The 20942-nt window shown below is 31.2% G+C and overlaps 4 protein-coding genes across 5 annotated transcripts; 1 reads left to right on the top strand and 3 right to left on the bottom strand.

The window, feature by feature from the left end:
* Window positions 1-89: 89 nt before the first annotated feature.
* Window positions 90-1318, bottom strand: LOC115880371 (microsomal glutathione S-transferase 1-like). The gene is made up of 3 exons (XM_030897584.1): window positions 1061-1318; window positions 815-891; window positions 90-645 (listed from the first exon to the last, which is right to left on the bottom strand). The coding sequence occupies exons 1-3, from the start codon at window positions 1190-1192 to the stop codon at window positions 381-383; spliced, it is 474 nt and encodes a 157-aa protein (XP_030753444.1). The 5' UTR covers window positions 1193-1318; the 3' UTR covers window positions 90-380.
* Window positions 1319-7678: 6360 nt separating this feature from the next.
* LOC115880353 (iroquois-class homeodomain protein irx-3-like) lies at window positions 7679-10956 on the bottom strand. The gene is made up of 5 exons (XM_030897561.1): window positions 10545-10956; window positions 9742-10045; window positions 9449-9652; window positions 9103-9318; window positions 7679-8576 (listed from the first exon to the last, which is right to left on the bottom strand). Exons 1-5 carry the CDS (start codon window positions 10552-10554, stop codon window positions 8348-8350), a joined length of 963 nt encoding a protein of 320 aa, XP_030753421.1. The 5' UTR covers window positions 10555-10956; the 3' UTR covers window positions 7679-8347.
* Window positions 10957-11664: 708 nt separating this feature from the next.
* On the bottom strand, window positions 11665-18789 carry LOC115880374 (CCHC-type zinc finger protein CG3800-like). Of its 2 annotated transcripts, none has more exons than XM_030897586.1 (4): window positions 18584-18789; window positions 17373-17570; window positions 15312-15500; window positions 11665-13603 (listed from the first exon to the last, which is right to left on the bottom strand). In XM_030897586.1, exons 2-4 carry the CDS (start codon window positions 17458-17460, stop codon window positions 13428-13430), a joined length of 453 nt encoding a protein of 150 aa, XP_030753446.1. In that variant the 5' UTR covers window positions 17461-17570; window positions 18584-18789; the 3' UTR covers window positions 11665-13427. The 2 variants fall into 2 exon arrangements, with proteins under 2 accessions (XP_030753446.1, XP_030753447.1); XM_030897587.1 differs by lacking the exon at window positions 18584-18789 and adding an exon at window positions 18320-18513.
* A 322-nt stretch (window positions 18790-19111) lies between these two features.
* Window positions 19112-20551, top strand: LOC115880350 (putative GPI-anchor transamidase). The gene is made up of 6 exons (XM_030897558.1): window positions 19112-19248; window positions 19311-19598; window positions 19651-19859; window positions 19912-20029; window positions 20088-20198; window positions 20257-20551. Exons 1-6 carry the CDS (start codon window positions 19177-19179, stop codon window positions 20512-20514), a joined length of 1056 nt encoding a protein of 351 aa, XP_030753418.1. The 5' UTR covers window positions 19112-19176; the 3' UTR covers window positions 20515-20551.
* Window positions 20552-20942: the final 391 nt, after the last annotated feature.

The raw sequence follows: 20942 nt of genomic DNA, 5'->3' as shown, positions 1-20942 counted from the left end.
TATCAGGTAATAAAGGACGTAAAAGAAGCAACAAAATAAGTTAACAAAAACAATTTAATTTATAATACAAAAAAATACAATTTGGCATATTATATATTATTAAACATTTTTATAAGGTTGGAATAAATTCATGCATTTCTTTAATTGATATACCATTGCATTGGTACATACATTATACCAATTGGTACATACATTAGTATGTACCTAAATAGGTACATATACTACCGTATAATCGCAAAAAAATGGCGTCCAGTTGGCTTGGAAATGACGATCGATGACATTTCCCATATAATTTTACATATAAAATGACAGCAATCTTCATTTCATAGCCATCGCTGACGCCATTTTTATTCGATCATACGGTACTATTTAATAGTTCTTTATTTTGCAAAATAGCCCACTGAAAAAGCATAAACAAAAACGTGGGAGCACATATATCCTAAAATGGCAAAGGACAAAACAAAACACAGTGCTCTAGTAGGCTGGGGAATCACGTAGACGGCGTAAACAAAAGAGTGGAGTGACCTGAGGATCAGGAAGGCGTAGTATAAAATGTGGACGGCCCAGTCAGGAACCGGAACCCAAAGGTACGCCAATGAGATCGCCAGGAAAGCTGGAATGTTCTCTAAGTCGTTTTGAAGAGCCCTAAAAAATAAAATAAGCATGTCAAGTTGTAGATACGTGGATACATTTTATCACACACTAAACCCATGAATACTGAACAAGAAACAAAAAATGTAATATAACATATGAACATAGTGATGTCGTCAATATATATAATAAAAAAATACCGGGTGACCCATTAAAAAATTACCTTTTCACTCTGTCTATATCTTGGTCTGATCCTACCGTTCCTCCTGACATAGCGGTGTCTTCTTCACTGATAAATATCTAAAATTAAAAAGTACAGGGTGGGTCAAATTCGACGCTTTTAAATGGAAACACCCTTTTCTATAAGAGATAGACAAAAACTAATATCGGTGTCTGGAGCTCAATTTTTGTCAAAAATATGATGGTGAAAACCGCATATCTATAAGTATAACTCTTTTATTTTACTTACTTTTTTGGTAATCCGATGATAAATAGTTAAAACTATTAGTCCCATCATTTTCAACACTAGCAATGAGGAAACTATGAGATACGTAGAAAATGTCGGATTTTCCAAACTTAGAATAACTGTATTGTTGTTCATTTTGGGATTATTTCTATTTAATAAAATAAAAATGGCTCACCAAACGTAAGACCAGTACTATAATGATATTTAATAACATTAAATTGTGAAAAATATCAGCTGGTAAATGAATATAAGCAAAACGAAGACCGGGTATCCAAGTTCAAGGAAAACAACAACACCTAATTTAGGTGAAATTGGCTTTAAACGTCCTAGAATGTTAAACTTTAGCATTTCATATTCATTGTGATGCCGTTGCATATATTTTTTAATATTATGGATCAATATTCATCTAGATTATTTAAATTTACTAAATACCTACTTATAAATTTAGAAGTTTATTTGTTAAATTTTGTTTAAAAAATATATTAATAGTTACTATAAGTTAAATAGAGAAATATAATTATAGGTAAAATAAAAAATAGATATTTGAAGCAGTCAGTTTATGTTTTATTATATTACGAATTTTTATAATTGTTGATCTATACAGGGTGGCCCGAATTGTATTAGGGAAAATTATTTTTAATAGTTTATAATAATAATTATATTTATTATATATGTATGTATAAACTCAGTTCAACGCTCGTGGGTTAAAAATTAGGTGAAAAGTTAATCTTTTTTTGGCGCATTCACCATTTTGTCAACATTTTTTAAAATATTTGAAAATTTTTTTCTGCATTGGCCATATTGTCAAAATTTTTTTTGTTATTATTTATACACTAATACCTATAATATTTTCGTTTTAGTTTGGGCTAAAACGCATTAAGTAAAAAGAGATACAACCAGTTTTCGATAAACACATTATTTTGCATTCCAGTGAAAATATAATTAAATTTAAATTAAATATAATAAACATTATATACAGTGTCCACCTTAAAGTTGGATCCATATGGACCTTTTTTTTATATTAGAGTTTTAAAAAATCTTTTTGTGGCAATCACTTCTGCTTTGAAAACAACTTAAAATGCACCAAGTCAAAGTTGACAGCTAACATCTGGGAGCTGTCAAATACAAAATATTTAAAAGAATTTTTAAAAATTGGTTAAATTATTGTTATTTTAAAAAAGGTGACTAACAAAATTATGTTTCAACTTTGACTTGGTGCATTTTAAGTTGTTTTTAAAGCAGAATTGACCCAAGAATCTGAAAAAATATTAAGATAAATAAAATGCAGATATAATAATAAAAACAAAACTTTTATTTGGATCACTTAAGTGTACATGGAGGCTCTAAATACAACGAACGGCTAAGATTACATCTACCCTTTTAAAATACCTCAAAATGACTGTCTATCCATATAAGTTTCTTTATAATATCTTACATCTAATTTTTATATTTTATATAAACGTTATACAAACTCTTAACGCTAAAATCTGTTAGAAACTCGTGTAACTATACAAACGAAGAAAAAACGCTATATTTTAAAAAAATACAAAGGTGGTAAGTACAAAGTCAGCGTCAGCTACAGATTCTTATTTGTACTTTTTTCGAGTCTTGAGCAAGGTTCCCTTATTCTGAGATTTTTTTTCGACAAAATTGACTGGGTTTCGAGTAAAATAGTTTGTTTTTAAAATTAGTACAATTTTTTTATGTATTAGAAAGAGTCTAAATGAATAACATTGACAAAATTCGGGTAGTTACTTTTTGTAAAAATAATAAATTAAAAATTTTCACTAAATAATTTGGTAGAAAAACGCCAATTCGAAGAAATGTATACAAAGTATAAAAATGTATATCATTTACACCCTCTATACCAGATCCAATAATTTAAAGTTTTTCTATAAATTTGTTTGTCTAGACTGGCTTAAAATACTTGTATACTGGCAAAGATTAATATGAAGTAGTTCGATAGCTGTACGGGGTGAGTCAACGATTAGTAAAGTCTATTATCTCATTTGTTTTTCAAAACAAATACGATAATGAACTTTAGACTCACCCTATACAATCATACGTCAAAGACAATCTTCTGAATTAGACGATCTGGCTGATAAATTACAATAAATATATAAAATTACGAAATATATACAGGGGAAGACTTAAATGGGGAATAATCCGAACAATTGGCACCGAAGAATTTCATATAAAATTTAAAATTAATCTTTGCTCGACTTTGGTAAAAAATTGCGAGCATCAAACCATTGGAGAAAATGCACAAAGTAGAATAAATAAAGAGAAAATTATGATTTTAACTCCAAACTTTGTTTTGAATATAAATAAGGATTTTTTAGCCAAAAAAATCCAACAAATAAAAAATGTTTTAATATTATATTACTGTTTCACATGGAGCGGAACATCCTCGAGTTCGAGCAAGTACTCGTCTACTTGGCAAGTACTAAGTATCCCCACTTTGTAAACGACATTGGCAAGTGTGGCGCTCACACAAACTGTCCATTTCAACAACTACGCCAGCACAAACATTGTTTAAATCCTTGGCAAGTAGACAGTATAGTTGCATCTATGGATACCGGTTGTCCCGAAATTGTCGTTGCTAGTGATTCTTTTTTCAAGTTCTTTTACTGTACAGGGTGGATCAAATTCGAGGCTTTTAAATGGAAACACCCTTTTCTATAGGAGATAGACAAAAACTAATATCGGTGTCTGGAGGTCAATTTTTGTCAAAAACACGATGGTGGAAACCGCATATCGATATCTGTTACCGTTTCGGAGTTACGGGGTCTTTTTCAAAAATATACATTTTTAACAAATCGCTGTAACTTTTTTGCTATGAAAAATTTTGTATTTTTATGAAAACACCTACCTAAACTACCGGTTAGGTTGTAGTAACCGGCACCGGCTGTAATGCAAAAAAATTCTAGCTGTGAGCATCAATTAAAACGAAAATAATATTTGCTATGAGAGATGCAGAATTTTATAACTATTTAAAATATATTTAACCAACATCAACACATTTAAACTATATCTATTAACAATAAAAATAAATAGCAAACCAAGACATGAGATTTTGCTACAGGTGTTCGACATATCGATCGTCTTCTGTTATGGACAGACGGGGCAGTTTTTGAACATTTCTCGCGGAATTCATTAACTCAGTAGGGGTGAAAGATACCCTCTCATAACTGCTAAGTATTTCTAATTCTTGTCTAGATTATACGGAAGAATAAAGAACCTTTATTCTTCCGCAAATATATCCATAGGATTAGATCCATGGGCATTAAGTCAGGCGGCCTCGACGGCCAACCGCTGGGATCTTGGTTAGCTATTCAATTATTCTTGAAATTGACTGCAAAAATTTGCTGATAACTTCAGCGTTCAGAGGCGGTGTGTCGTCTTGCTGGAAAAATATGTTTTCGAGTTCCATTAAGGGCATCTCATCAATAAGGGATCCAAAGCCTACTAGTTAAAAGTGGCGAACTTTTAAAAATTCTGTATTTCGAAGAGGGTTATAACAAAATATCAAGTGTGCTATATTTTTGGAAAGGTAATTTTAAATTCTTTTCAGTTAATTAAAAATATAGACGGTGTCCCAAATAAAAAATCAATTTTTCTGTTGATAACTCTTAAATTATTAATTTAAAAAAAAATATGCTTAAACCATTAAATTCTACATAAAAAGGTGCTTTGGAAATGTTTTCATAGAATAAAATGTTCCATAGGAAAAAAGTTACAGCGATTTGTTAAAAATGCACGTTTTTGAAAAACACCCCGTAGCTCCGAAACGGTAACAGATATTGATGTGCGGTTTTTGCCATCATGTTTTTGATGAAAATTGAGCTCCGGACACCGATATTAGTTTTCGTCTATCTCCTATAGAAAAGGGTGTTTTCATTTAAAAGCGTCGAATTTGACCCATCCTGTACACTGCAATACGATTTTTATGTTTGGCCATCCATATGAAAAGCTCATTTTCGTATAAATCCATAAATTTCAAAACAACATCATTTGAAGACTACACGGGAAAACCCAGCTTTATCCATTTTAATTGGAGCCGAGAAAAATGCAATTTAGTGTTTTTTTCGGTTCGGTTGAATAACTAGAAAAATATATATTACTACCAATTCTGAATTATTAATATTGTTAATTATCGTATATGCTAAAATACCGAAATAAAAGTGTCAAAATGCAAAACAAAACAGGGGAAAAACCAGGGATGTCCAATTAAAGGTTGTAGAAAATCTAAATTTACTACATATAATAATAATTGCAAGACGCATGCTTGTCGCCCATGCGTAAGGACATCTCTGGTTTGTGCCATTTACCCTACTCTAGTTTTTCCCTTGTACGGCAAAATAACCAAGCTGTAATATCTCTGGGACTAAGCGTATTATTGCTTTCTTTTTTCTCGAATGAGGTTAACATTTGCCTATAAAATTGTATCGCTATCTTAATTTCTATGTGACATATGTGGTTTTTCCCGTGTAGTCTTCGTTTGTCCACTTCATTTATTGATGAAGGAACGATTTAGGTATGTCGCCAATATTGAAGTTATTAATGTAAATTTGATATTATATAATCCATTATTGTTTTAACGTTTTTAATTACCCGCAATTAACACAACGATCCGGAAATAAACGGGACATACGCAGGAGATCCGCTTCATGTAAAACAGCACTAAGGTAGTATAAATTTGACAAAAAAATTAAACAGGATATACATATAAACTAATATTAAAATTCTACAGACTAGGTAAAACACATCATCCACTATACAGAGTTGGCATTTATTTTGTCCCACTTTGCTTCAGCTTTTTTATTATTTTTTTTTAGCTAGAACATATTTCTTAAAAACGAATTGTAGGGTTTTTAGTCAAATTATAATATGCATTACCCAAAAATAAAAATACATCAATATACATACTAAAATATACTTTTGAAATCTAAAAAATGTGTTATTTAACACACTTCTAACATACAGGGTGTCCCATTTGAAAACTAATTTTAATTTTTAACTTTAATTTTTTACCAAACGTTCTACATAGTTCAAAAATAAAAAAAAAACATGTTAAAATCGGGACCAAATAAAATGCTAACACCGTACATGACCTTTATCCTACTAAATGCTTAACCAGATCAGCACGGATCTGAAAAAATATGATAAATCATAATATTTTACCCGAAAAATGCTATAATCTACTGAGAAAATAAAAAGCATATTCAATTATTGTTTTCATAAAAAATAGAGAGACAAAAAAATATAAAATGTATTGCTGCCATTTTTTGAGCTTTTTTTAATACCTTTTGAACTTTAATGTAAATATTTTGAGTTTTATAAAAAAAAATTTAAAAATTAATTGCTAAAATCAGTAGAATATATTTTTGTAATGATAAACTTATGGTATGATCATGTATGATACAAATATTTCAAATTTTTTTCATCATCCCGAACGATATTTTCAAGATAAACTAAAAAGATTTTTTTTTGCGCACCCTATGTATATTGGGGTGGTTGTTGAAAATTATTTCGCCCCAAAAAATCCTTTTTTTTTTTGACGAAAAACTACAGGGAATTTTTTTTTTTGGTTTTAAACACCTGCCGACGGCCAATTGAAGTGGCTAATTAAAAGACAATTTCAGTTGGCAGTGCCGACGCCTTATTTTTGTTTAAAACAAAAAAAATCCCCGATTCTCGTCAAAATGAAGGATTTTTTGGGGCGCCGGAAAAATAATTTTTAATATCCATCCTTCTTAATATTTTTTTGGATTTATTATAATTTTCTTCCAATTACTTTTAGAGTTTTGAATGAAAATTTTTAGGGTAAAAGTTATTATAAATGCGACATATTTTAATGCTTAAAAAGTGTCGACATATTCACCAGGAACGTGCATATGAGTTATCACTAGAATATTTTTCTAAAAAAAGGCATGTCCGCTACTGACTTTTTTTTTTCTCTTCTTAGCAAAATAGTGTAAGCAGTTTAATTGACTAAAATTTGTCTCTGGATATTTTGTCGACTTCGGCCTCCTTGATGAGCTAAACGCAATTTTATTAATTTGCTTTGATCCAAGTCTAATAGAAACCTTTAAAAAAAATTAATATCATTAACTTGCGAAAATTTTAGTAAGTATTTATTGATTACTCATCAAAAAATATGAAAAAAAGTTCTTATAAACATGGGTATGGAAATGCAATTTTAGTGTTACAGGATGTTAAAACTTTTTAAAATTAGTTTTTTTTAATTATCTTAAATACCATTATTTTTTATTTGAACTTCCTGTAGGCTGGACTAATTGTAATAATATTTAATAATAAATTAGGTAAAATATATAATTGATTAATTTTATTTTTATTTCAATTTTATTAATTGTGATATATTATATTATATTTTTTTTTAGGTTGCACTGTATTTTTTAATATGAATTAGTTGATTTCTAAACTAACACCACTAGTTTTATACACAGTTTTCATATCAAAAGAAAAGTCAGTGGCGCACATGTTTTTTTTGAAAAATATTCCAGTGATAACCCATATGCACGTCCCTGATGAATTTATCTCCACTCTTTCAGCATTAAAATATGTAGCACTTATAGTAACTTTTACCCTCAAAATTTCATTCGAATCCCTAAAAATACTTGGAAGAAAATTATAATAAATCGAAAGAATATATTGAGATTTTAATACTCTATAGTTAATAATTAAAATAAATCTTATTTTTACGTGTTGTTTTTACATGTTTTTTAAAACACCCTGTATAAGTATTAGCTAATCGGAAATGGTCAGTTACAATTACCTGCTGCAATTAAAGAGGTTGCACTGTATTTTTTAATATGAATTAGTTGATTTCTAAACGAACACCATTAGTTTATCATTACAAAAACAAATATTTTTAAACAAATATAAGATCTAGAGTTTTTCTCACTTTAAGGCACTGTCGGTAGTGAATTCATTAAAAAACTAAGTGAACGCTAAATTATCGATATTTACAAAATATATATCGGTTAGCACAGCTTCCCTTATAACCCTTACAGCCCCAAAAGACACTTCAACGTTCAAAACATCTACAAATAACGCAATTATTCTTCGTAATTTCGAAAATTTAACTGAAAATTTAGGTGCAAATAAAAAAAATACATTTTATATCTGTGATATGTATTAAAAAATCTAACCAAAAGCTACTTGTACACATTTCGAACCACGACTAAAAACCCCATTTTGTGAAACTTTACACAACCTGACATCACTGCTGTTCAGTAGTATTCTGTCCTTGTATCACTTTCACGGTTACGTGTTAATAGCCACGCTGTTCTCTATCTCTTTCTGCCTCACTGCGACCGCCGTCTCGACCAGGAGATAGAAACAGTTGAACATATCTTCTTTCTCGCTTGGCACTGAACTCGTGTCCTGGTTCTTATTCGACTTGACGACTTGGGGCATATCGCTGGAGTATTCCTTCAGTTGGGCTTTGGTTGGGGGACATTTCGTTCCTTCGGCGTGTATTAAACTTTCATCGCTACAAAAAAAAAACAGTTATTTATACAGACAGATGCAAAAAAAACGCAACAGAGAAATTTTTGTTCAAATTTAAAGCGTTATGTTTTTGTTATTTATAGCCCTATTTGCGCGAATTTTTTATCAAGCTTATCTTTTGTACTCCTTTACACTCAGGAATTTTTTAGAATTTTTTGAAGTGAACAATATGAAAAAAATTAAAAAACTAATTTTTTTTCTAAAATCTTCTGTTTTAACCAACTTATATATTTTTTAGTTAAAAAAAGTACTTAGAAAATATTTTTTTACTTCAAATTCCCAATGATATTGCTTATTACACATTTTCAATCATATTGCTAGACAATGATTACGTAAAGACTGGGTTTTTTAGAAAAAAGAAAACTATCTAACTAGTTTGCAAACTTCTATCAAAAAATGATAGAAGATTGCTATCATTTTATATGAGAAATGTAATCTATCGTCATTTCCAGTAAGAAATAAAAGCAATAAAAAACTTAAACTTAAAATAACTTAAAAAAAATTATTACTCTCTAACAGCTGGATGGACGACTTCTTTGGCAACTCCATACCGTATAACTGTTTCCCACGGATTGAATTTTTCCTCCTCGCTAGGGCTGGAGCTCTCATACTCCTCCGTAGGGCTGTCTTCTTCCGATTTGTACATCAAAGTCATGCAGTCCTCGTAATCGTGATCTAACCTCACTCTTTTGCTGCCTATGCTCTCCATATCGTCCGGCCAATTTCTGAAAATTAATTGCATTTTAAAATATAAATAATATTATAATGTAAAGGATTTTAAGTTAACGTCTCCTTTTTGTTTGCTTTTTGCTAACAAAATCTGAATTCTCTCAATAGACAGACTATACATCTTACCTGCCATTTTCTCCTCCTAGGCCAGTCAGTTTTTTACCCCTTCTTGATATGGTGTAATGCAAAGGATCGTGGCCTTCTCTGCGTATCATCTCAGGCAAAATTCTTCTTCTGGCATTTATAAACCAGTTACAAACTTGCAACACTGTCAAATTGGCTTCTTTTGACAAAGTCACCTTTTCTGCGTCTGATGGATATGCATTGTACCTTCAAGAAAAAAATTAGTATTTAAAAGAATATTGGGTTTGTTTGACTTTATGGACAGTGGAATTTTAAGAAAACAAAAATTTTCCTACCTGTGCTCATATAACCATCTTTTTAAAATCTTTACAGAGTGTTTGGGTAGATTTCCTCTGCGTTTTCTTACTGGAGTAACCACAGACATCAAGTGCATCTCTCCCAATTCATCTATTGTGGTCAATTCGTGGCTAATTTCTTCATGAATATCAGCCATTTCATCGATTTCCTGTGACTCGTGGTCCATGTTCGATGGCTTGGAAATGTGCCTACCAATCTGAATGGGCTGAATGTGATGGTCATCGTGATCTGAAGCCGAATCAACTTCATCCGTGCTGGAAGATGACTTGAATCTTTCCTGACCTATACAAAAACAATAAAATGTTTACGGAAACAGTTCTGAGACGATAAGCGTCAAAAAATATACGTAATTTGACCTAAAATGTGCATTATGTAAGAGTGTTTACCGAATTTTTATCTATTATTGCATAACTTATTCCTAAATAAAAAATAAATAATAGTAAATCACGTACGCCATATTAAATTACTATTTTTTAAGGGTATTGAATATAAAAAGTTAATTTATAAGATTTTTACCGGTAAAAACAACAATCTCATTCGAAAAGTTTGAATTTCAAATCAAAACAAAAACAACGAAAACACGTTTAATTTTGACGTTTCGATGACATTCGTTGGTATGGCGGACCTCGTGGTTTGATCTGACAGCCCGCTAAACAATTCCAAATTAGGTTTCAAGAAGCTCTCACTCAATATTACTCTCTATTATTATGAAAGGTGGTTTAAAATAAACTTAATTCGAGAAAATAGTCACAGGACATCAAGTAATAAGAATGGTACTTACGTGCTTTCATCTTTGCTTCTTTGACAAACGTCAAAACTCACTGATCACAATTTTACGTAACGATGCTAGAAAAAGCTTAAAAAAGCGCGTCGCGCTTTTAAAAAGTACGCCGGCGAAGCGAGTTTAGAATGTATTTAATTTCCAGATAATCTAATAAAGTCTAATAAGGCATAAAGTTGAAAATGCAGCGCGTTATTATTGAATGTCACTGAATAGTCGGCATGACGCCGTTATATTTTTAAGTCGCGGAGCGAAAAAACACTAAACCCCGGCACTATTTTTAACACGGTTCACGTAGAATACCTTTATTTCGCTATTTTTACCGAACCACCAAGGAATTAACAAATAAAAACTGAAATATAGTCGCTAAAAGCGGCGAAGTTTTCAACTGGCGTGCTTTCTGACAGGTCTGTTTATGGCGGTCAAACTGACAAACGTCAAAATATGCCCTATTTCCGGCAACGGGCCCAACTTTTATATATGATCCGTTACCACAGAAGAGAAATCACTAATATGGCGATCATTTCACGTAAATCTGTGGTCGACAGGAAATGATTTCAAATTCAATTTTAAAAATTAAAGAATTAATGGAAAAAATTAAACATATTTATTTCATTTTTAAAAACGAAGGAATACAGGATATTCTTTAGTGAATTGTTTTAACTAAAAAGCAGCAGAATAACAGAATAACCCACACCCCACCCTAACTTAAAATATTGGAGACACTTACCTCTGTAGGAAAGTAGCTTCTTTATTGTCCTTATTCCTATTTCATATTTGAATAGTCTCTTACTATACGTCGCTAAACATTTTTCATAGTCAATATTTTTGATATTAGACCCCTTATATGCCTATGATCGAAAAAAGAACGGCGTCCAGTTGGCTTGGAAGTTAATTGACGATATTCCCCACATAACTTTGCATACAAACTCACAGCTAACTTAATTTCCAAGCCATCCCTGCCACCGTTTTTTTTTCAATCGTATGGTACATTAAATAATAATCTTCGTATGTATTTTGATCAGGAAACAAAATTAACAATAACTGTGAGGATCATAGAGTTAAAAATTAGCCAGGATAGTTTGCAAAAGGTTGAAATCAGTTGAAATAATAAAGATACTCCATATCACCACCTTTATTAAAAATACATTCCAGCTCAAACGTTTTTTTAGCATATTTTTTATACTACAGTATATAAATATTTTATGGTAATGAAATCAAAGCGAAGAAAAAAGAAATGCGTGTTTCGCAAGTCCTTGGTTTAAGTACAAATCCCGTTGTTTTCTCTCGTCTCGGCCTTTGCGACACTCATTCTTTTTCCTTAAAAAAATCGTACATAATAATAGGAACAAGACTGAAAAATAACCGAAATTCGCGTTGAATTTTGCCTCTTTTCTCTCAACAGAAAAACAGTAAGTAGTACACAACTTCCATTAAAAAATAAATTTTTGTAAGCTTTAACAACCGATTTCTCGTCGTCCAGTTTTTTTTTGTTTGTTAGACACCGTTTTAACCATCTCTCCTTCCGTTTAAACTATTGGAACTCTAGAATTTCTCAATAAACACTACAAAAATATATATAGAGCCTCTTGTTATCGATAACTTTCGCTTAAGGACGCCTTATGTTTTACGTTTTTATTTATTTTGTACCATTCTGCTATCTCTCCCATAAAATTAACATAATTCAACATTTTAACCGTCAAAAATTATCAATATTCAAACATTTTTTCTTCTATGTTAACAAGCCGATCTTTGAATTTTTGCCAATATATATAATATCAAATGTTGAATTTAACTAAATTCAACGTTGTTGAATTTAACTACATTCGACGTTTTCACCACCAAAAATTATAAAAAAAATAATTAAAGCCTTGTTTCTTCTATGTTAACAAATATTAATTTGTTACACGTAGCAAATTACTTTAAAATTCAATCTTTAAGTAAAATGTTAAATTTAATTGAATTCAACATTTTCACCGATGAAAATGATCAATATTGAAGCGTTTTAACAAACTACTTTAGAAATGGATCTTTGAATTTTTGCCAGGTAAAATGTTGAATTAAATTCACGTTTTCTCTTTACCGCGTTGTATTCATTATTTTCATATCTGTAAGCTTCGGTGAATAATATAATAATTGTAGGGTCGATTACAAGAAAAAGAAAAACCGTCTAAAAATGTCCTTTTTTTATTTTATTTTTTTCGCTGGCCTTTGGGATGTGTAAATATATCGAAATTTCAAAATATCGATATCGCATTATTTTCTTAAATATATCAATATTTTAGGCAATATTTTTAGTAAAGATAAGATTGAAATTGTCAATTTTTCCCTTTAAATGTCATAATAGTAAAACTGACATAATAATAATAAGTGCCGTGCAATATAAAAAAAAATTAAAATACTTCAGTCGGTTTTTTATGTATCCGTTATAAACATTCAAACAATATAAAAAAATATATAGTTTCGATGTTTAATGAAAAAAAAAAACTAGTAAACCACAATTTAAACAAGTTTTCCAAAATATTACCTAAATGTCCGACTGCCTTAACATACTACAAGATAAACATCGATACTTCGCGACATCCCTACATATCGATACTAAAAATATCGACTTTTCGCGACATCCCTAGTTCGCTCTGAAAGTAAGACACACACACGTTTCCCTACCGACCATATTATAGAATTATATAAAGTAAAAGATGATTGATTATAAGTGGGCGCGTATTGTGGCGGTGGTGGTGGGCCCCTACACCCCGGGGCTCCGCCCCCTAGACCCGACGGCCGCTCTGCTAGTATAGAACTTAAATTATTAAGAGATATAAGAAGATGATGGGGGGAGCTGCTGCTGCGCCGGCGCCGTAGCGGGACTGCGCAGGGGGGTCACTAGTTCCCGTAGTCCGAGTTCTCGGGACAGTCTCGCTTCAGGTGGCCGGACTTGTGGCACAAGTAGCACGACTTGGAGTTCTCCGGACAGTTGCGGGCGATGTGGCCCGACCGCTGACAGTTGTGACAGGTGTCGTTGTTGCTGCTGCCCTCGGGGCAGTTGCGAGCAATATGACCTGCGAACAAATAATAATATTGTAAGTGAAAAGGTCAGAGAGAAGATTTGTTTGTAGTGTATACCGGGTGCGCTCAAAAGTGGCTCACCCCTATAACTTTTCTATTTTTTCAGATAAAACAATGATATTTGGTATGTTAGTATATGACATAAATTGGGATTGATTGACGTATTTAATTGTTTTCGGTCACTTCCGGTTTCACCGGAAATGACTACAACTTTTGATTTTTAAAAAATTGACATATGATATATCATTCGATTCAGTGTGTCATTGTCTATCGAATAAAGTAAAAAAAGACCGAGGGTGCCATTTAAAAATCAAAAGTTGTAGTCATTTCCGGTGAAACCGGAAGTGACCGAAAACAACTGAATACGTCAATCAATCTCAATTTATGTCATATGCTAACAGACCAAATATCGTTGTTTTATCTGAAAAAATAAAAAAGTTATAGGGGTGAGCCACTGTTGAGACGCACCCGGTATACAGGATTGTTCACCACATACGACACGGAGTATTGTGGCTAAACAATTAGATTTTTACAAATTGTAAGTTTTGGGTTCGTTGAAGGACTATTAGTGCTACAATTTAAAAATATTTTTACAAGATACAGAGTGTCACAAATAAGTAAAAAATATTAGTTGTATTTTTTTAAATGGAACACTCAACTCAATGGAACACATTCTATTTTTAGATTCTACGATTAAAATAAAGGTAAATTTGATTAAGGTTTATCACACTTAAACCTTACCGTTTTTGAAATATTTTCAAATTTTTGAAATTGCAGTAAAAATTTTAAGGCTTCATTTCTCCAAGGGTATCAAAGTTTTTAATACTAAATATTTACTGAAGATTATTTATCGATCAGATATTGTGTTGCAATAATAAAAATTTTACTACCTTACACAGAGTGTCCACAAATTTATATTAAACAATTACAAGCTTTAAACGGCAATAACTTGTTTAATTTAAATGGTACCCCCTATATATTTTACGTGAATCAGATGCATAATGTAATTGTCTATCGAATTGTATTATACCATTTTTACCCGTCTCTTTTTCTTATAATTTAGACCTCATTTATCACTATACCCATAGAATATTCTTTCTTTCCCAGATATTCAACTGTCCTGAAACAACATTTTATAGATTCATAGTTTCGATCAAAACTTCGGGAGAACTTTCGATCACACCGATTTGATCAAAAGCAAAAATGGATTCAAGCAGTTTGACGAAACAAGTGAGTAAACAAAGTGCTCATTACATGATCAAAAAATTAAATAGACATACTATGAGAGAATAAAATATAATTTGCAATATTAATAGTATTTTTTTAATCAACTAGTGATTACATATTTTATGAACATCTTTTAAAACTATAAGTATGTACCTTTGAAAAATTTCCTTATAGCCAAAATAGCCCCAATTATGACCCCACTAGCAAAACCAGTGATTAAATACCGTAGTTGAACTCATCTAACAAGCTTTTTTAGCTGGAATAATAAATTATAATACAAGTTGGACCTTCTGAAGATATTAAAATATTTACTTTTTTATTTGTACTTTTAGAATTTTCACAAATTATAGTTCCTAACACTTTTGGAATAATTATCGATTGTCACTCCCTTGCCGTATTTGACGCCGTTTTTTTTCCCATTACACGGAATAATCAAGATATAACATTATATCATGTAAGAAAGAATATACTGACCAGTCTTTCTACAGTTGTAGCAAGAGGGCATATCCGGACTCTGCAGACAGTCCTTAGCAAAGTGCCCCTCTCCGTAGCAGCGGTAGCATCTAGCCTGCTCCTCCTTGCAGTCGCGGGCGTAGTGGCCCACTTTGTTGCACTTGTGACACTTGTCGCGGCCCCTATTGTAACCGCCACCTCCGTAGCCACCTAACGACAAAAAAAAACATAAAATAAAATAAAATAAAGGCTACTCTTACTTAAATACCAAAAATATTAGAAGTTTTTCATATTAATAGTATACAGGGTGTTTCAAAACAAATGCGAAAAACTTTAGGGGTGATTCCTTGTTCAAAATAAAGGGTAGTTTGCTTTATAAACGTTGGGTCAAAAATCAACCATTAGGGAGATATCGCGGTACAAAGATGGCGAAAAAATAATGTTTTTATTTTTTATCTTGAGAACGAAAAGAGATAGACTATGGAAGCATTACTGTTATGAAATTGAAAAATAATCAATATCAAATACTTTCTGGTAATTTGTTCACTTTTTTAAAATGAGTGGAAGGGGTTGAAATAAACTAACCCTATCATTCTTGTTAACAAAATTTAAAGAAAAATCTTATCAAACACATGCAAAAAAAATAATTTGGATAGTTTAGTTTGTTTAGAAACTTTTTTATCTCTTGTATTTTTTTTATAAAACTCACCGATTTGAAATTAAAAAATAAAATGTAAAGCATTACATGTCAGGACTAAAATATTTTTAGATTAAGAATCTAGTGATAATAATGATAATAATAATAATCTAGATAATAACGTATTGCAGTAGGGTAATGTCAAATAAAACAATAATAGAAACATCCTAAAAAGTGACAGCGGCCGACTAGATTTTTTCCTAAAAAAATTACAGCTGCCCACTAGATTCTTTATCTAAAAATGTTTTTTGTCCTGACATGTAATGCTTTACACTTTATTTTTTAATTTCAAATCGGTGAGTTTTATCAAAAAAACACAAGAGATAAAAGAGTTTCTAAATAAACTAAACTATCAAAATTAATTTCTTTTGCATGTGTTTGATAAGATTTTTCTTTAAAAGTCATTAACAAGAATGATAGGGGTAGTTTATTTCAACCCCTTCCACTCGTTTTAAAAAAGTGAAAAAATTACCAGAAAGTGTGTTTTCATAACAGTAATGCTTCCGTAAAATTTCATTAGTCTATCTCCTTTCGTTTTCAAGATAAAAAATAAAAACATTATTTTTCCGCCATCTTTGTACCGCGATATCTCCCTAATGGTTGACTTTTGACCCAACTTTTATAAAGCAAACTACCCTTTATTTTGAACAAGGAATCACCCCCTGAAGTTTTTCGCATTTGTTTTGAAACACCCTGTAGATATAGATTTCGAAACCAATTTACCCTTTTATTATACAATCAGCAAGAGGTAAATAAAGTCTGTCCAACATGTCAAGGAGTATTTCAAGAGATGACAGAAAATACAATTTACTTATGAGTTAAAATGACAGTCTCAAAACGAATAGCAAAGTTAACATTTAAAAGTGCTTGTTTATGTAGTTATGTTTAGGTTCCTTATCAAATACAGTTGGATTGCCAAACAAAAACATTAAACATTCCTAGATATAGATAGCATACCTAATTCACTCACAATAAAAACAACAGTCCTCCAAATGTATTCTACTACCTTACTTATTTATCTTCTATTTTTTAATTCTAAAAAGTGTTTTGAGTAAATGTAAACAATATCACTTAAATAATACAAATACTAAATAATTAGATCTAATTTTTTTTTAATTTTCAAAATTTATTACTATAGGTATATTTTCAGAAATTATAAGTTATATTATTATCAGCATTATAATAATATAATTTTTATTCAGTTACTACCTCTGGATTTATTCAAACAATGTACCTACCAAACTTTACATAGTGATCCTTTTCTTCAAAACATTGTCACCATTTTGAACATTAATTTTTTAAAATAAAATTTTTTTGTAAAAAGTTGTTTGTTTTATCAAGTTTTGACTATAAATATCTTTAAGGTAAACAAAAAAATACATTACCTCCTGAATCACGACCAGGCTGGGAACATTCCCTGGCAAAGTGTCCCGGCTTGTTACATTTGTAACAGGTGCTCACACCAGAAGACATCTCAGTATATTATTCTTCCTTCTAACTTGTAAATATCTTGTAACTCCTAAACAACGCCACTCAAATTCTGAACCAAAGCCTTGTTGAGTCTGTTATAGTAACAGCTGTAACTGAAGAAAGACTAAAATTAAAATCAATAACTTAAAAGAGATCAGAAGAAGGTTTAAACTTGTATCAACCTGCTGGCTGTTCTTGGAATTTTAACAAAAGAAAGAAGAATAAATGAATATTTAAGACTTGACTCACAGAATGCTGATATGTTTGAACTTGTCTACAGCCGATTTTATAGATTTGATATACCCCAAAATCCCCTTATATATAACATTACGTAATAATACATCAAACCAATTTAATCATAGACTTAGAATAAAATTTAATCATTTGCTAATAAATAAAAACTTAATACCGAGAAATAGAAGGAAAAAAAATGTTTACAAACTATATAACCTCAAAATAGAACAATATTACATGTGCTTCCCGGCTTCTGTAATTTTCAACAACTACTTTATCAGTTTTCAATAAAATAAATTATTTAGTGAAATATCAATAAAAACTTTATATAATCCATTTTAAATAAGAATAATGATTAATTCATTCAATAAACAGAACAAAATTGAAGTAAATTATTCGAATATCAAAAATTAAATTGATTTATTCGAAATTTATTGAACGAGATGTAAAAAATAAAACTTTAGGAAATAAAGTCGCCTATGGCAACGCTGTTCCGTGCATGTTACTAGGCCGTTTTGACCGAGAGAAACTTGCAAATACCTCCAAGAAATGTAGGATGTAGTCACGTGTCGGTAAAACGTGCCTCGAGGGCTAATTTATTCGATTCAATACGAAATCCGATACTTACAACGCAGTTATGAATCGAAATCAATTACATGACACTTTAGAGATAAAAAAAAAATCGTCCAATCTGGATTACAGTCTGCGGGTATACGCAAAACGTGAGTTTTCAGGCATTAGAAACTATGATCACTGCATCTTTTCAATGTGTATAGTAAAATCTATCGATAAACGATGCAAATATGACGAAATATAATGAAAAATTTCAGGTCCACGTGTATAAAAGTTATTCGATTTGCTTAGGCGAAACAAAGGCGGCGTTTTTGCTCACCTTTTCGACGGGTCTTCAAGTAGTCAAATCGGTCCGTATCTGCTCGCACGAAACACCAAGAAAACGCTGAACGTAACTGTGCCACATTCGCCTCGAATGAATTTACGGCAATGGAAAAAACGACGAAAAATATGCAACGTCCGCCAGAAACCGGTACCCACTGTCACAACACACCACGTTAAATGCCAAGAAATGGCGTTTGCGCGCATACTTCCGCGCAATCCCGTCAGAAATGAGGCCGGCGTTTCCGGTTCCGTTTCTACGCGCCCGCGAACTATTTCAAACTCCCATTTAAATTAAAAAATAGATTTATATGTATTGAACACGGGTTAGAAGTAAACATTTTTCGTTTCTAACTTTATTATTCACTATAAACCATAATAATTCATTTAAAATATATAAAACAAATATTATTTGACTTATCATACTAAAAGATCATATATAAATCTTTTATTCTAAGAGATTTATATACGATCGATAGGTTTATCTTATCCGAAATCATAAAAAACAAAATCTCTCATCATATTATTTTCAGGCAAAAGTGATTCTAACCTAAAAGATGATGCCAGTTTTAATACTCAGATAAAAATACGATGTTTCTTTATAATTATTCAATTTTAGCTAGTTTACCTCTACTCATCTTACCAGGGATAGTATGCGTACAAGTAATAAAAACATTTAATTCAATTTTCGAGCGATTTAAGACCATTTCCGTCTCTTTTTTCAGTTGGAGCCCACCTTCGTCGAAAACGCTAAAAAAGGCCATACAAATAACTGGGCAGTACTGGTAGACACTAGCCGTTTTTGGTTTAACTACAGGCATGTAGCTAATGTCCTTTCTATATACCGTAGTGTCAAAAGACTGGGTATTCCAGACAGTCAAATTATCTTAATGATAGCAGACGATATGGCTTGCAATTCGAGGAATCCTAGACCCGCTACGGTATTCAACAACGCTAATCAGCATATTAACGTGTACGGGGACGACGTGGAAGTGGATTACAGGGGCTACGAAGTAATAAAATAAGTGTATAACATGTAAAAAGAGTTCTAATAATTTTATACAGGTTACAGTTGAGAATTTTGTAAGGCTTCTAACAGGGAGGCTACCTCCTGGAACTCCAAGATCTAAGCAACTTCTTTCAGATGAAGGAAGTAATGTTTTGATATATTTAACGGGACATGGAGGAGATGGTTTTTTAAAATTTCAAGATTCAGAGGAAATCACTAGTCAAGAAATGGCTGACGCTTTGGAGCAAATGTGGCAAAAGCAAAGGTATTACAAGGAATATATATATTTTATATTAACTACATGTAGAATTTTAAAGGTATCATGAAGTATTCTTTATGATTGATACATGCCAAGCAGCCTCCATGTACGAGAGGTTTTATTCCCCTAATATTTTAGCTGTGGGAAGCTCAATGGTCGGTGAAGACTCTTTATCTGTGAGTGTTTAACCAGATTTAAAGCTTTCTGTTAATATTTCTTAAAACTTATTTTTAGCATCACGTAGACCCAGCTATCGGTGTTTATATTATTGATAGATACACATATTATGCACTGGAATTCCTGGAGAATGTAAATCCTGAGAGTAAAAGGACTTTAGGAGAATTTGTTAGTATAAATTGATCAAAATCCTCAGTTTTTTTAATCATCTTTGAATGTTTTTTAGTTGAAAGTCTGTCCAAAAAGTGCTTGTATTTCTACTGTAGGAGTTAGAACTGATTTGTTCCTAAGGGATCCAGATAAAGTCCCTGTTACTGATTTCTTTGGATCAGTAAGGCCTGTAAAATTACTGAGCAGTATCCGTATGGATACTGAGTTTAATTTTACTGATTCACCTCTAAGGAACAATGTAGAAAGTGAGAGTAAACCAAACAAATATCGGTATGTGCCGCCGTTAAATAAATTTAGTCAGAATAGTGTTTAAATTTTTTTTATTATTATTAAAAGATACACAAAAAATATATAGTCTTTTTTTAAACCTTTAAAGGTAAAAGGTATACATATAATAGCGTTAAAATTTGAAAAACATTGCAAAAAATCTGCAATGTCTTGTATCTTTATTGTTATAAACTTTTCAAGTTACCCTCGTATCCTCTATATTCTAGTAGTTCATTTGTAGAAGCCTCTAGTTAATGAAAAGTTCATGGTTTTATTTGTTTTGAGAATTATTACATAAAATAAATGTTAATTCAGAATTTAATATTACCTTGAGTATACGGGGTGCTTCAAAAAATTGTATTACCTTATTTTATAAGTGATAATTTTTTGTTAATAATATTAAATGCTCAAGAAAACTAGTAGTTTTCCAAACATTTGTTTTTTTTTAAATATTTACAAATATGTGGTGAATAT

This window comes from Sitophilus oryzae, unplaced genomic scaffold (genome assembly GCF_002938485.1).
Source record: "Sitophilus oryzae breed Bouriz unplaced genomic scaffold, Soryzae_2.0 scaffold_1621_pilon_pilon, whole genome shotgun sequence".
Classification (NCBI taxonomy): domain Eukaryota; kingdom Metazoa; phylum Arthropoda; class Insecta; order Coleoptera; family Curculionidae; genus Sitophilus; species Sitophilus oryzae.
This window is presented reverse-complemented; position numbering and strand designations above follow the sequence as displayed.